Below are 13,957 nucleotides of genomic sequence, written 5' to 3' on the forward strand. Positions count from 1 at the left end.
CCTCCCATCACTCGTACCCAGCGCCACATGGATTATACCTTCTGTCCGGGTAGGCTGTTATTCAGTTTTTATTTAATTTTCTACATTATTCCAGTTTCAAACTACTCCTGGCATCCTATTAGATTTCATCTAATATATCTCTTTTACTGACATTACACAGATCGACCTCATGGCAGAACAACATGTGGCTTTCTGGTTGTTATTTGTGTTGCCAGGCAACAACTCACAATTGCTTTTATTATCTATCAATAATGATAATAAATAAGTAGATGATCCTGCAATTTTGTTAGCTGCAACTTTGTTGTGTTTGCTTTCAATCAATAATTGTAAATTGTCCAAAAAAAACAAAACAAAAACAAAACCCAGAATATTCTAAACTCGTTTTATTTTAAATCCTTTTTTACTCTTAAAAAGGATGCATTGGTCTTTTCTTCATTATAATACAAATATTTTATTTTGCCTGCAAATTATTATTTTTTGTTTCTCAGCGTGACCTGTAGTTCATCCTATTGATGGAATCTGAGGAATTACCAACGAGCTGTATCCTCAGGAGATGGTGACTTGTCCAGATGATGCATAATAGCCAGAGTCATCTACTGAGAATCTTTGAGAAAGATGTACCGTATTCAAGTCAAAATCTCCAAAGTAGTAATTGTCGAAAATCTGTAAGACAAAAAAATGTATTGATCAAATTATCATAAGGAATGTACTTGCTCCACATACCCAAACTGTGAATCTCTATAAGCGCAAAGTTGAATGGTTTTTAACCTTCAACACTTTCTTGAATAGTTCCAAAGAAAATTAATTCAAGTTTATTATTCTAAAAGCATAGAAGTCTCCCCCAGGACTCTCTGCTGGGCTGATTTCAGTTTATACTCATTGAACATTCAGTTGCGTCAAGAACCAATCTGCGAATCGTCAATATTAGGTAACCCTTATAATGCCAGCAGAATTTTTTTTTTTAAATGCTGCAGTTAATTTCTCTCATATCTTTGCTTTTTTTTTTTGCTTTTAATTTTGTGCATGTAGAGAACTTTGGGAATCATTTTCCTGTGGGAAAATGTAGATTCTTTACATACTAATTGGCTATTTGCATGTTAATCACCGCACTGCTTCTAGCTTCCATTCTGTGATGTTTTTGGGATGTGTTTAGATTAGGATATGAACCATTAGTAGTTGCACCATCCATGCATACGTAATTAAAATCTCTCAGTCAATTGATTTCACAAATGTGAGGGATTTAGTGTGCAGATACCATGACCCTGATCTATTACACTAACCAGAAGAAAAAAAAACATGGACACCATCATCTATTGAAGATAATATTACAGAATATATTGGTGTGTGTCTGTATATATATATATATATATTCAATACAATGTTAAACACATTGTATTGAATTGACTGGTGGTTCACATGGAACCACCAGTCAAGCAATAAGACTTGCTTTTCCCACAAAAATCTTCAATTTTATTACATGACAGGAGGCGAGTATTTTGCATAACTTTCTTTACTTATGCCTCCAGCAGCACAAGTCAATCAATCAAAAAAACTTTAACCAATCCTAGGCCAACATAGCCTGCATATAAGTCTTTGGTGGGCGTGTCTATTCCTCTTTCTTTGCTGCTTCCAGAAGGCACAGGTCAGAGTACTACCTTCAGAGCTTATTTATTTTATATTCATTTCTTATTGCTAGGATAATATTCATTGTTTTCCATAATTTAAATGTTTATTTTTATATGTTTATTTTACTAGTCCTTTATTTTTTCTCTCTCCTCTGCCCTACCTCTCCTCTCACCCTTTACTGTCTCCTACCCGCGGCGTTTTTCCGCGACCGCGTTTTTTCTGGGGTATGGAGCTCGCTTAGGGACCCTTTGGGAGGTGGGTGTGGGGTTGAAGGGGCATTCCGCTTTATTTGTGCGGCGTTTAGAGGCTTGACAGCGGACCGCGATCACGATCGTGGACCGCACTGTCTTTTTGGCGCGAACGGCGGCCATCTTGGATCCCGCTCCCGCGAGACCCACGACGGCCATTAGCGCTCCTAACGGTCGTGATTCAAACGACCCGTCCTTTTTCTCCTCATATGAATTTGTCAATTTGGTTTTTTGGTTTACCTACACTGTGTATATTTTGTGGTATCAGACCTTGCTACACATATTAAAGGCTCAGTGCATGCAGGCTCATCCCCTGCTGCATATCTTACAGACACAGTTTAAGCAGGCTCATCCCCTGCTATACTTTTAAAGGCACAGTACAGACAGACTCATCCCCTGCTGTACATCTTATAGGCACAGTTTTAGCAGGCTCATCCCCTGCTATACTTTTAAAGGCACAGTACAGACAGGCTCATCCCCTGCTGTATTTCTCAAAGTCACAGCTCAAGCAGGCTCATTCCCTGCATTACATCTAGAGTCACTAGTGCAAACAGGCTCATACCCTGTTATACACAGAAGAGTCACTATATAAACAGACCCATCATCTGTTTTAAATAAGTGCCAGTGCCAGCAGGCTCATCCCCTGCTATAATCAAGTGACATAGTGCCAGCAGGCTCATTCCCTGCTACATATATATATATATATATATATAAGTGCCTAGCTGCAAACAGCCTCAGACAAGTGACAGCAGGCTCATCCCCTGCTATATATATATTACTGAACCGATACAAGCAGACTTACCCCTGCTAATAAATCTAGTGACTCAATAACTGCAGGCTCGTTCCCTGCCATACTATCATATATATGTGACTCTATACATGAACTGTATCATACGGCACTCCACGCATTTCAGTTCCTAACACTTCCCTGTCTTCCACAGACAGACCCAACACACAACACAAGATGAGTGATTCACCACAGTTACCACCATCAAATTGGCAGGCACTCATTAACTCGGCGGTAGCCGCCTCCGTGGAGAAAGCTATCGGCAAACTGCTTATGCAGAACCCAAAACCGGACACGGCTATTGAACAACCCACGGATTTTACTGACGATGCCCTTCTCGGAGATTACCACGCTACAAAACGGCAACGGAAGGGCACCGTATCGGACACCCAGAGAAAGAGAGGAAAAACACAGTTGAAGAAGAGCCGCCAGGCAACGAAGAGAGGAACTTCCCCTCCATATTCTCCGTCCTCGGAGGACAATGATCACAACCCCCCACCATCACTTGACATCATGGATGAATGGAAGGCGGGGGATTCACACTCGGAAGACGAGGAATGGCTAGACGTCCAGGGAAACGACAGAGACTATGATCAAGACACATACCTTGAACAGGAATTCCCTCAGGAAGAGGGCACCTTCATAGACCCCCAAGGAGCAACCATGTTCGACCCCCGCACGATCCAACATCCAAGATCAACAGAATGGGGATTGCCAGAACACCTGACTCAGTTCGTCCATTTCTGGCTGAGAAAGCCAATGGACAAAGAAGTAAGGGCGAGACTACGGGCAGAATGCCCAAGACCCACACTACCAGATAAAATCGCACTGACCCCGGAATTTGATACTACCGTATCCCTGTTCATGTCCCGCGCAGGTCGGGACCCGCGAAAAGGGATAGAGAAGGGCCTTAGGGAATCCCAAGACAAACTCTTAGACATCCTGGGCCCTCTAGCAAAAATGCTATACTTGGCCGACTTAGCCCTATCCCAGGGCACCGCACTGGATGCCCACACTATACGTGAATGGGCGCAACGGGCCATCTGTATGCTGGGTAACACCAACGCGGCAATGTGCGCAGAACGCCGCAGAACTGCATTACTCAAGATGGACCCAAAACTGATGGAGCTGGGTAAAAAAGAAATGGGACCGCTGGCGAACGGTCAACTTTTCGGTGACTCATAACTGAGCTCAAGAAACATGTAAGCATCTTCACCACTCTGAATAAGGCTCAGACCTCCATCAGGCAAGTTTTTCGCACCACCACACCACGCCGTGGAGTTTTTGGCAGGGCTGGTCGCCAAAGGGGCCGAGCCACCAGCCGCTTCTGGCCTACAGGCCCCAGATACCAGTCATCTCAAGCCTTCTTCCCAACCTCAAGAACCAACTTCCAGCGAGGATCTTTCCGTTCCAGAGGCACCCGCACCCGCGGACGCGGACGTTTCAATACAGGTGAGCATTCCCGACACACCCTGTCTTTTTCCCACATGACTGCAGGCAGACTGTCTCTCTTTTCACAGGAATGGGAGAAGATATCTTCGGACAGCTGGATCCTCAATACACCGACATAGGGGCGAAACGCGTATCGGCACTGGTACAGAAGTTACCTAAGGTACCATTTGGACTTTCACATTACATATTGGACTTTTAATTTGTTTTCCTTTTGGGACTTTTATGATTGGGTCTGATCTGATCCCAGACAGTACCCATACAGAGATACCCCAGATATCTGATTTTAAACCACTACCAGCACTTATATATAGGTGCTTGCTTGTGCAATAAAGAATTGTCCTTTCACAAAGACGTCGTCTTTCATCTATTACCTGCACCAAACACAACAAGAAGCAGGATTGAGGACGTCCTAAAAGAGTCCTCCTGCGCTACTCATGAGAGCCTTATGATTATATTTGGCTCCATGTTTGTGAGTATTTACTCTCGATTTTAAATTAGTTTGTTTTCCTTTACAATATTACCCTATGTGATATATTTCTCCTACAGATTCGCCCAAAGTGTTCCACCAATTGTATGTATTTGGATCCTCAATACGGTAACCGGCTACGAGATCGAGTTCTCAGACACCCCGGTACAAGACCGACGCCCACCTCCAATAAGAGCGTCGGCAACACACACAGGAATCATAGACAAGGAGATTCAAACCCTCTTCGACAAAGGGGCGGTGGAGGTCGCCCCGGACGATACGGGTTTCTTCAGCAACATCTTCGTAGTCCAAAAGAAAACAGGAGACTACAGACCAGTCATCAACCTACGGCAACTGAACATTTTCGTCACATACAGGCATTTCAAAATGGAAGGAATCCACCTTCTAAGAGACCTACTATTGCAACACGACTGGTTCACTCGACTAGACTTAAAGGACGCCTACCCATCGGTACCGATAGCCTGCGTCAGCAGTCCTTTCCTCTGCTTCACATGGAACCACCTTTCCTACCAATTCACCTGTCTCCCATTCGGCCTCAGCTCAGCACCATGGTGCTTTACGAAACTCATGAAGCCGGTAATGGCTTACCTAAGGGAGAAAGGCATCCGCTGCCTAATATACCTGGACGATATTTAGATTTTCTGCGAATCAGCGCCCAGGCTTCACTCACAAACGAGATTCATAGTGCTCTTGCTGGAATCTTTGGGCTTCATCATAAACAGAGAAAAATCTTCACTAAAACCTGCCAAGGTGGTTCAGTTCCTGGGATTCGAAATAGACTCGGGGACATGTACCCTCCGTTTACCCACTGCGAAGATTGCGGCAATACGGAAAGAGATACGCCGGGTACTTCGAAAAGACTCAATACCGCTTCGCCTCTTAGCCCGAATGGTAGGCCTTTTATCGTCCTCCATACAAGCGATCTTCCCGGGGCCGCTACACTACCGGGCCATGCAACGGGCGAAGGCATATCACTTGAGACAAGGTCAGACATACGACCACTGGATCCCAGTGTCAGCAGAAATACGGACGGAACTCAGATGGTGGCTCCTGCACATGGAGGCCTGGAACGGCAGAGCCATATTCGGTCCGAACACGGACTTTGTCTTGGAGTCAGACGCCAGCCTACACATCAACTGCCTGGAGTTGATAGCGGGCTCCTTCGCGATCCGGAGTTTGGCCAAGAACATGTCCAATTGCTGCATACTCTTGCGCATGGACAACATTTCGGCAGTCCAGTACATAAACCACCTGGGCGGAGCCAGATCACGGGCCCTGACGGAAGCGTAGTGTACGTATAATCTTAATTTTAATAATGACAGGAGGCGAGTATTTTCCCCCCCATAGATCTTGAGATTGTTCCCCCCCTTGATACTCGCTGTTTATAGCATTTTACAGATAGTTGTGACATCATGACAGACTGTTACATTCATAGCATAAATCTCATGTAAACAGTATAGAATTAACTAGTTAACTACTCAATAGAACTGTCAATACTATAACCTACTACTTAGACATGTTAAGTAACTGAATCAGGTCTAGGTTGCATGCGGACAATAGTTCATTTCCACATCTTTCACCTATTTCCGTTTTTTTCCAGCATAAGATGACTTGGGAGCCGGACAACAATATCCCTCAAGCTCCAATCCAAGCTACGTTCGTTCAAGTTACAGAGTTCCAGTTTAAAAGATACCTCACAACCTGACGTTACAGGACTTCTCACATCAAAGAAAGAGGAATAGACACGCCCACCAAAGACTTATATGCAGGCTATGTTGGCCTAGGATTGGTTAAAGTTTTTTTGATTGATTGACTTGTGCTGCTGGAGGCATAAGTAAAGAAAGTCATGCAAAATACTCGCCTCCTGTCATTATTAAAATTAAGATTATACGTACACTACGTTAACATAATCTGCAATTTGCAGTGATGTTACTACTGCAATGGATTCTGAGTGGGCATATGAAAATAAGTTCAACAAAGAACTACCTTTTTTCCTCATTATTCCATTTTAAACATGCAAACAGAAAACAAAAATTAAATATTTTTTGTTTGCTGTATACAACAGCTTTGAAACATAACTCAGGAAGAGGTGCACATACATATACACACACCTACGTGTGCAAAAAAAAAAAAACAACACTTTCTCATGCACACACATTATACATGCAACATAAATTTGGATCAAGCTTTTGAGAAACCCTCGTCTTGCAATTCAGTTAGCCCAATAAAAAACAAACAAACAAAAAATTGCATGTTTTTGCATCACTGATGTAGATAGTCTTCCAACTATATCTCATAAATATCTGTATTATCACATAGCCATAATGCCCAATTACAAGATTGGGTACTCATTCTTCAATATAACAAACAAACATTAAGTCCTCAGTGAATACTATACTATTCTAGCAATCTACCTTTCTACCCCTTACCTTTTGTGTCACTATACCCCACCCCCCTAGCATGTAAGCTTATTGAGTAGGGCCCTAAACTCCCTCTGTTCCTGTGCATCCAACTCGCCTGGTTACAAATATGTGTGCAGCACTGCTTACATTGAGTAATAGTATAATATAATAATCATATACAGATTGAAACGCAGGAGTGAAACAAACATTTTTTATAATACACTCTAAATCATTTTTTTTAAAGCAGCATGTGTTTTTGTGCCCATTGTTAATTAATTTATATTATGCAGTGTAGGTGTGAAATATTTTTTGTCTAAAGTTTCTGAGGGGGCTACAGTGTAAACTGCATCATATAAATAAATACTTGCATCCAGCAATCTCAGGAGTTGCCTTTTTCCATTAATTAACTCTTCAGGGTATTTTACATGCCTACAAGTTTCCAAAACACATTTATAAATAACAAAAACTCATGCAATGGTGGTCAAACTGTGATTGCACAAAGTTTCCATTAAACACTTAGGAATATATTCACCAAAGTCTAAATTAAAGTGAATTGAAAACTATGACTATAATTTACGTGGAGATTTTTTTTCTTTCAGATCAGCTATTGCTGCACACATTTAGCAATTTACAACAATTCGAAGTTTAGTCAATAAACCCCGTATGGCATCATATATTACCTGATGTAATTTATTGAAGCAGGGTGTCGAATCATGAAATGCCATCATGATATAACTGTGTTAGCCTAAAAAACTTCACAAAAGGGGCTAACTTACCGTACTTTTATCGATGTCAATAAAAGTGCCAAACTCATCTTTGTTTACTGTGGGATATCCTGAAAGGGCTAGTCTAAGCACCGTGACCATGTCAGTGATTTGAAGGGTTAAGGGTGCTTGGGGTTTGTATGTGCAGACTTTCAGTAATTATGAGGTATATTCTAGTATCTAGTAATTGAATTTACCGTATATACTCGAGTATAAGCCGACCCGAATATAAGCCGAGGTCCCTAATTTTTTTTAAAATTCTTTATTTTTTCATCTCGACATGAGTACCATGTAAAAAAGACAGCATTTTTGGCTTTTGCAAAAGCCCATCATTTGTCAATATCTTAGCTCGCAGGTATATATACATTTGTACAAACTGTAACAACAAGTATCAAAAAATGCACAACATTTTGTCTCTGGTTTTGGGCTTTTTTGGCCTCTTGTCAAGGTTTTTTTTTTTTTTTTAATTAAACATACAACTTAACTTAAACTTAGCCTACGTGTCGATAGCTCCTGTTGTCTTTTGTAATGTATTCCCTTATGATAATGCAGTCGGGGTGCGGATCGTAGTAGGGGACCCTTGTCCCTATGTACTCCCTGTGTTCTACCCCTGGTATATTTTTGGTATTAGGATGCACCATTTATGTTATTCATCCGTGCACCCTTTGGTAGCGGCTAGTGCCTTCCTCGTGTAGCCTATTCTGGCTGGTGTTGTCAAAAGGTGAGTAAAGAAGAAGAAAGAAGAAAAGAAAGTACAAAAGAAAAAGGAGGGGGTGGGGGGAAGAGGGCAGGTATATGGTCATACGCCAAGTCATTTTTTTAATTATTTTTTTTGGCTGGCCCGTGGGTTATCCTAACTCATCCTTCCCGATGAAATATCGCTAGACTGCCATGGGTCCCATAGTTGATCGAAGCTGGACATAGTCCCCTTTAGTCGGGCAGTCAAGCTATCCATGAGGTATACCTCTTTGATATTGGATATGACCCTCTGGATTGGTGGGAGCGTGGTCTGTAGCCACGTTTGTGCTACTGCCCTTCTCGCAGCTAGGGTAATTTTGTGGAGCAGTTTCTGCTCCCTCCTTGTCCAATTCTCTACCGACCGATTAAGGAGGTAAGTCCAAGGGTTTAGGCTAGGTGCTCTGTGGAGAATGCGTTTGATCAAGTTGGATATGTTAGCCCAGAAGGATTGTGCTTGGGGACACTCCCACCACATATGAAGATACGTTCCTTTAAGGCCACATCCCCTCCAACAGTCGTCAGATGGTGTTTGTTTCATGTTGTATAATTTTACTGGCGTGGTGTACCACCTGAACATTGTTTTGTATGCCTGTTCTTGGAGGGTTACACATATCGACAGGGAAGTGTTTGCCTCCCATATCTCTCTCCATTCCACTCCCTCCAGCACCTCCCCCAACTCGAGGTCCCTAATTTTACCCCAAAAAACTGGGAAAACGTATTGACTCGAGTATAAGACTACGGTGGGAAATGCAGCAGCTACTGGTAAATTTCTAATTAGATCCTAAAAAAATATATTAATTGAATATTTATTTACAGTGTGTGTATATAATGAATGCAGTGTGTGTGTGTGAATGCAGTGTGTGTATGAATGCAGTGTGTGTGTATATATGAGTGCAGTGTGTGTGTATATGAGTGCAGTGTGTGTATGAATGCAGTGTGTGTATATGAGTGCAGTGTGTGTATATGAGTGCAGTGTGTGTGTATGAGTGCAGTGTGTGTATATGAATGCAGTGTGTGTGTGTGTGTATGAGTGCAGTGTGTGTATGAATGCAGTGTGTGTGTGTGAATGCAGTGTGTGTGTGTGTGTGTGTGTGTGTTGCAGAGCCTTGGTGGGGGGTGGGCAATTTTATTATTATTATTTTTTAATTATTGTAATATTTTTTTCATTATTATTTTTTATTTTATTATTATATATATTTTTTTCGTCCCCCCTCCCTGCTTGATACATGGCAGGGAGGGGGGCTCTCACTCACTGGTGGTCCAGTGGCATTGGCAGTTCAGTGGAGGGGGGCTGGCAGGAAGCACTTACCTCTCCTGCAACTCCTGTCAGCTCCCTTCTCCTCCGCGCCAGTCCGTTCAGCTCCTCTGTCAGCTGACACTGTAAGTCTCGCGAGAGCCGCATTATGACCCCGCGGCTCTCGCGAGACTTACACTGGGTGCTGACCGGACCGGCGCGGAGGAGGAGGGAGCTGACAGGAGAGGTAAGTAAGCGCTCTCTGCAGCCCCCACAGCCCCATTGTCTGTATTATGGCAATGTAAATTGCCATAATACAGACATTGACTCGAGTATAAGCCGAGTTGGGGTTTTTCAGCACAAAAAATGTGCTGAAAAACTCGGCTTATACTCGAGTATATATGGTAAGTGTTCTTGCATAGCAAGACCACTTAATGTTATCTCACATATATATTATTATTATTATTATTATAGCCAAATTTACCACCCTAACTCCTCCCACAGTTTTTACACTACATAGACAGTAATATACGGAAACGTGCGGATTGTTCCCGATTGGATTGCTATTACTTTGTGGAACGTTTTGCCAAATGGTTCACGGAATATCGTCGTTCTTGTGGCAAAATTGGTCCCATAGGAATGAATGGCAAAATGTTCAAAACTAGAGTGGGAGCTGACAAAAGCTGAAACATCAGGACATGATTTCTAAACTCTCTCATTTTCAGGCCCACCTACACAAATCTTATATCAAAACGTTCAGCTATCCCTGCTGCCACTAAAAATGTCCACGGCTAAGCCATGGTCACAATATGACCATTTGTTTGCAACTTACGCCGTCCATTGACATTCATTGAGACTCCACTCTAGCCAGCTCAAACTTGAAGGGCAATTTCGAAACTGCGACTGTGCCTTCATTTTTACTACTTCAGAGACATACTATGCATCAATGTAGGTCTTGGTCTTGTGATTCTCACAATATAGAGCTCTTCGCTGTAGGTTTTAGTTATAGTTTTTAAAGTACAACCGTTTGAAGATGGCAACCGCCAAAATACTCTGACCTGTGCCAGGCTGGTGGAGGCAAGAACACTTCACACAATTTCCCCAGAAATTGTAGCTTTTCTAGTTCCATCTATTGCAGTGTCATTAGCAGACTGGGCTGCTAATGTCAATTCTGGGCATAAAAGGTAACCAGCATGTTTGTTACTAGTGACCAGTGCCGGTAGGCACCCCTCATGTGCCTCTGTGAGTCTTCCCATAGCTCTTCCTTCCCCTGCAGCAAGAGAATGGGACATCACTGAAAGAGGATGAGACTGCAGGGAGAACTTGGCCTAGGCATAGAATCCCAGGTAAGTTTATTCATTTTATTTTTATAAAGGGTGGACATGCCAGCAAGGGATTTTCCATTCAAAAACAGTGTAGGGCTCTTGCTATCGTTCATTGCATTATGTTATAACAGAAAAGGGCTATAACATATTATTGTATGATAATCACCATTTTAACAAATCTAGATATTCTATACCTTTTTGTAGCATTATTTATATAATTTATATTGCATCTGTGTTGGGATACGAGGTACATGAAATCTAAAATCACGCAGAATATATTTGCACTGAAGATCTGTCTAGGTATGTGTACAGAGTTATGCTGATGAATTGTGACAGATTCTTGGAATGATTATATATCATATTTTTAGGCATTCTGTCCCAAAAGCAAGCTTTACAATGGCCCTTCAGGGAAAGAAATGGGAAGCTTTAATAGCAGACTGTTACAGCTATTTAGGATAATGGCATGCAAATGAACTATGATAGGAGTTTAAAAAAACACATAATGAAGAAAATCAAATAAAGGATAGAACAATAGAAAAATGTAAACACTCAGGAGAAAACCGCCAGGCTATATTTAACTCCATCAAGTATTTATATCGCCATGGAATGAATTTTATATCATGACAGGAGGCTTCGTATTTGCTTAAGTCTCTCTTTACTAGAACTCCACAGCAGCACAGAAAAAACAACCAATCAGAAAAAAGTTAGGTACTATAAAACTCCCCTCCCCATGCATCATTTCCTCTTTCTTTGCTGCTCTGCAGACAGTACAGGTCAGAGTACCACTGCCTCCTGCTTATAGTGGGTGGCTTTGGGATTTATTGTGATTTATTAGGATTTATATTTCTGCTTATAGTTACCTTATTTGTTTATTTTATATATTATATACCTTCTTTTGTTGTCATATTATGTACACATATATTATTTGCTCTTATTTAGTTTATAGGCTATATATTTATTTTATATATTATTTTTATTATATGTAGTTATCAGTTTTATGGCTTATGCATTTTACTTAGTTATCATGTTGTGTTTCGTTTCTATTTAATATGCTTTATAACTTATTGTTTTGGTTTAGTTGGCCCTGTTTTCTTTGGGGCTGATTTCCTTCGGTGGGGGTTTTTCTGGGGGTTTCTGGGGATGCTGCCAGGGTCGCTCCCCCCTTTTTTGTTCCCCCCCTCCCCCCCCTCTTTCCTACGCCCTCCGCGGGCAGCGGGCGCTTTAGCTCAGGGTGTCAGGAGACTAGCCGTTTGGCTGTCTCCTCTGACTCCCCGAGCTCCGGTGTGAGCCTGTCACCGCGCGGGGTTGCTCGCGATCGGTCGCGAGTACCCGGCGACCGGACCTGCTCGCGCACATGGCTGCCTCACAACGGCCGGCTCCTTCAGGAGCCACGTGCACCCGACCAGCACTTGCTCGCGGCCCCTACTTCCACCCACGGTAGGTGGACCGCATGGTTTTTTTGCACGCTGGGATTCTGGCTCTCAGCATGCAGAGCCAGTTCGCCACTTAGATAAGGGGTAAGCACATTTTTATACTTTTATGGCAACTGGTTTTGGCCATGTCCAAGTACCATGGTTCTAGCTGGTTATGTGTTTATATATTATAGGTTTTAGAAGTATTTATTTGCACTATTCTTCTATTGTTCTTCTGCTCCTATCCTTTGCCTCACTTGATAGGTTCTTTGGATTACTGTGAATCTTACTGATAGTGTGTATCATGCTGACAGTATATACCACAGATTGGTGTGTATCACAGATTACTGCAGTGTGTATCACAGATTACTGCAGGTTTTACTGACAGTATATACCACAGATCGCTGTGCGCTTTCTGACAGTGTAGATCACAGATTTAGTTGTTCTGACAGTGTACTTCGAGTTTTAGTTTTCCTGACAGCGTGTATCACAGACTGCTGTGAGTTTTACTACTGACATGTGAGTTTTGCTGACAGTGTGTATCTCAGATCGCTGATAATTTTGCGGACAGTGCGTATCGCTGACTACCGTGCGTTCTGTCAGGGTATATTGCAGATTTCTGCGAGTAACAGGTGTATACGAACGCAGTTATACAGGCTCGGTACAGGGTGTGTACATTGCCAGTTAGCTCTTGGATTCATGTCCTTCTCAGTGTATATTTTTTCTGGCCCAGCTATGAGGTCGCAGAGGGGACTACTCTGGTATGAGTTCTCTGCCCATGGCGTGTATATACAAGATACAGACCTGGCTCTGACTCAAACTGATATGGAAGACGAGTCTACGCTGATAACATACATTTTATCAGGTTCTTGGGGAGAGTCATTGTGTTGGCTATTGTTTAACCCTACTCCTTGGGGTGTCCGTGATTACAATACCCTTCACGTGGTATGAGGATGGTAATCTATAATATGCTAAGATAATTCAAATAGATCCGTGTGTGCATGTGCATACCTATCCACAGTTCATGGACAGTAGCGCTCAGTGTACCTTACATTTATGGACATGATGGTCACTGGAATACTTCCGCTTATATCCAATCCAGCTGGAATACTACTATTGGACTGTTGGGCACATAGGGACTGCCAGTCCCGGTTCAAGTTACTCACACAACATTACGCTGTCTAAAAGGGTTGATTGTCTAAGGGTCCTAGGTCACGAGATGCCCTGAGGATCTACAATTTTTGGGAACCTCTACCCGAACTCAGAGGTCCCCGTTACTCATTCAATACCCACTGTAAAGCGCTACGGAATTGGAAGGCGCTATATAAATTCATGTTAATACTAATATTATGGTAATACACAACCCATTGATTGGCCTGCTATGTCTGTGCCCCATTGATTGGCCTGCTATGTCTGTGCCCCATTGATTGGCCTGCTATGTCTGTACCCCATTGATTGGCCTGCTTTGTCTGTGCCCATAAG

The 13,957-nt window shown here is 42.4% G+C and overlaps 1 protein-coding gene across 2 annotated transcripts in view; it reads right to left on the minus strand.

Moving 5' to 3' along the window:
* Nucleotides 1-388: 388 nt before the first annotated feature.
* Nucleotides 389-13,957, minus strand: part of ASCC1 (activating signal cointegrator 1 complex subunit 1) — a 305,402-nt gene continuing 291,833 nt past the window's right edge. For both annotated transcript variants that reach the window (XM_063433946.1, XM_063433945.1), the window contains one exon: nt 389-663. In XM_063433946.1, coding sequence (XP_063290016.1) covers nt 547-663 — 117 coding nt within the window. In that variant the 3' untranslated portion in view covers nt 389-546. The remainder of the gene's footprint in view (nt 664-13,957) is intronic.

Source organism: Pelobates fuscus, chromosome 10 (assembly GCF_036172605.1).
Source record: "Pelobates fuscus isolate aPelFus1 chromosome 10, aPelFus1.pri, whole genome shotgun sequence".
Classification (NCBI taxonomy): Eukaryota; Metazoa; Chordata; class Amphibia; order Anura; family Pelobatidae; genus Pelobates; species Pelobates fuscus.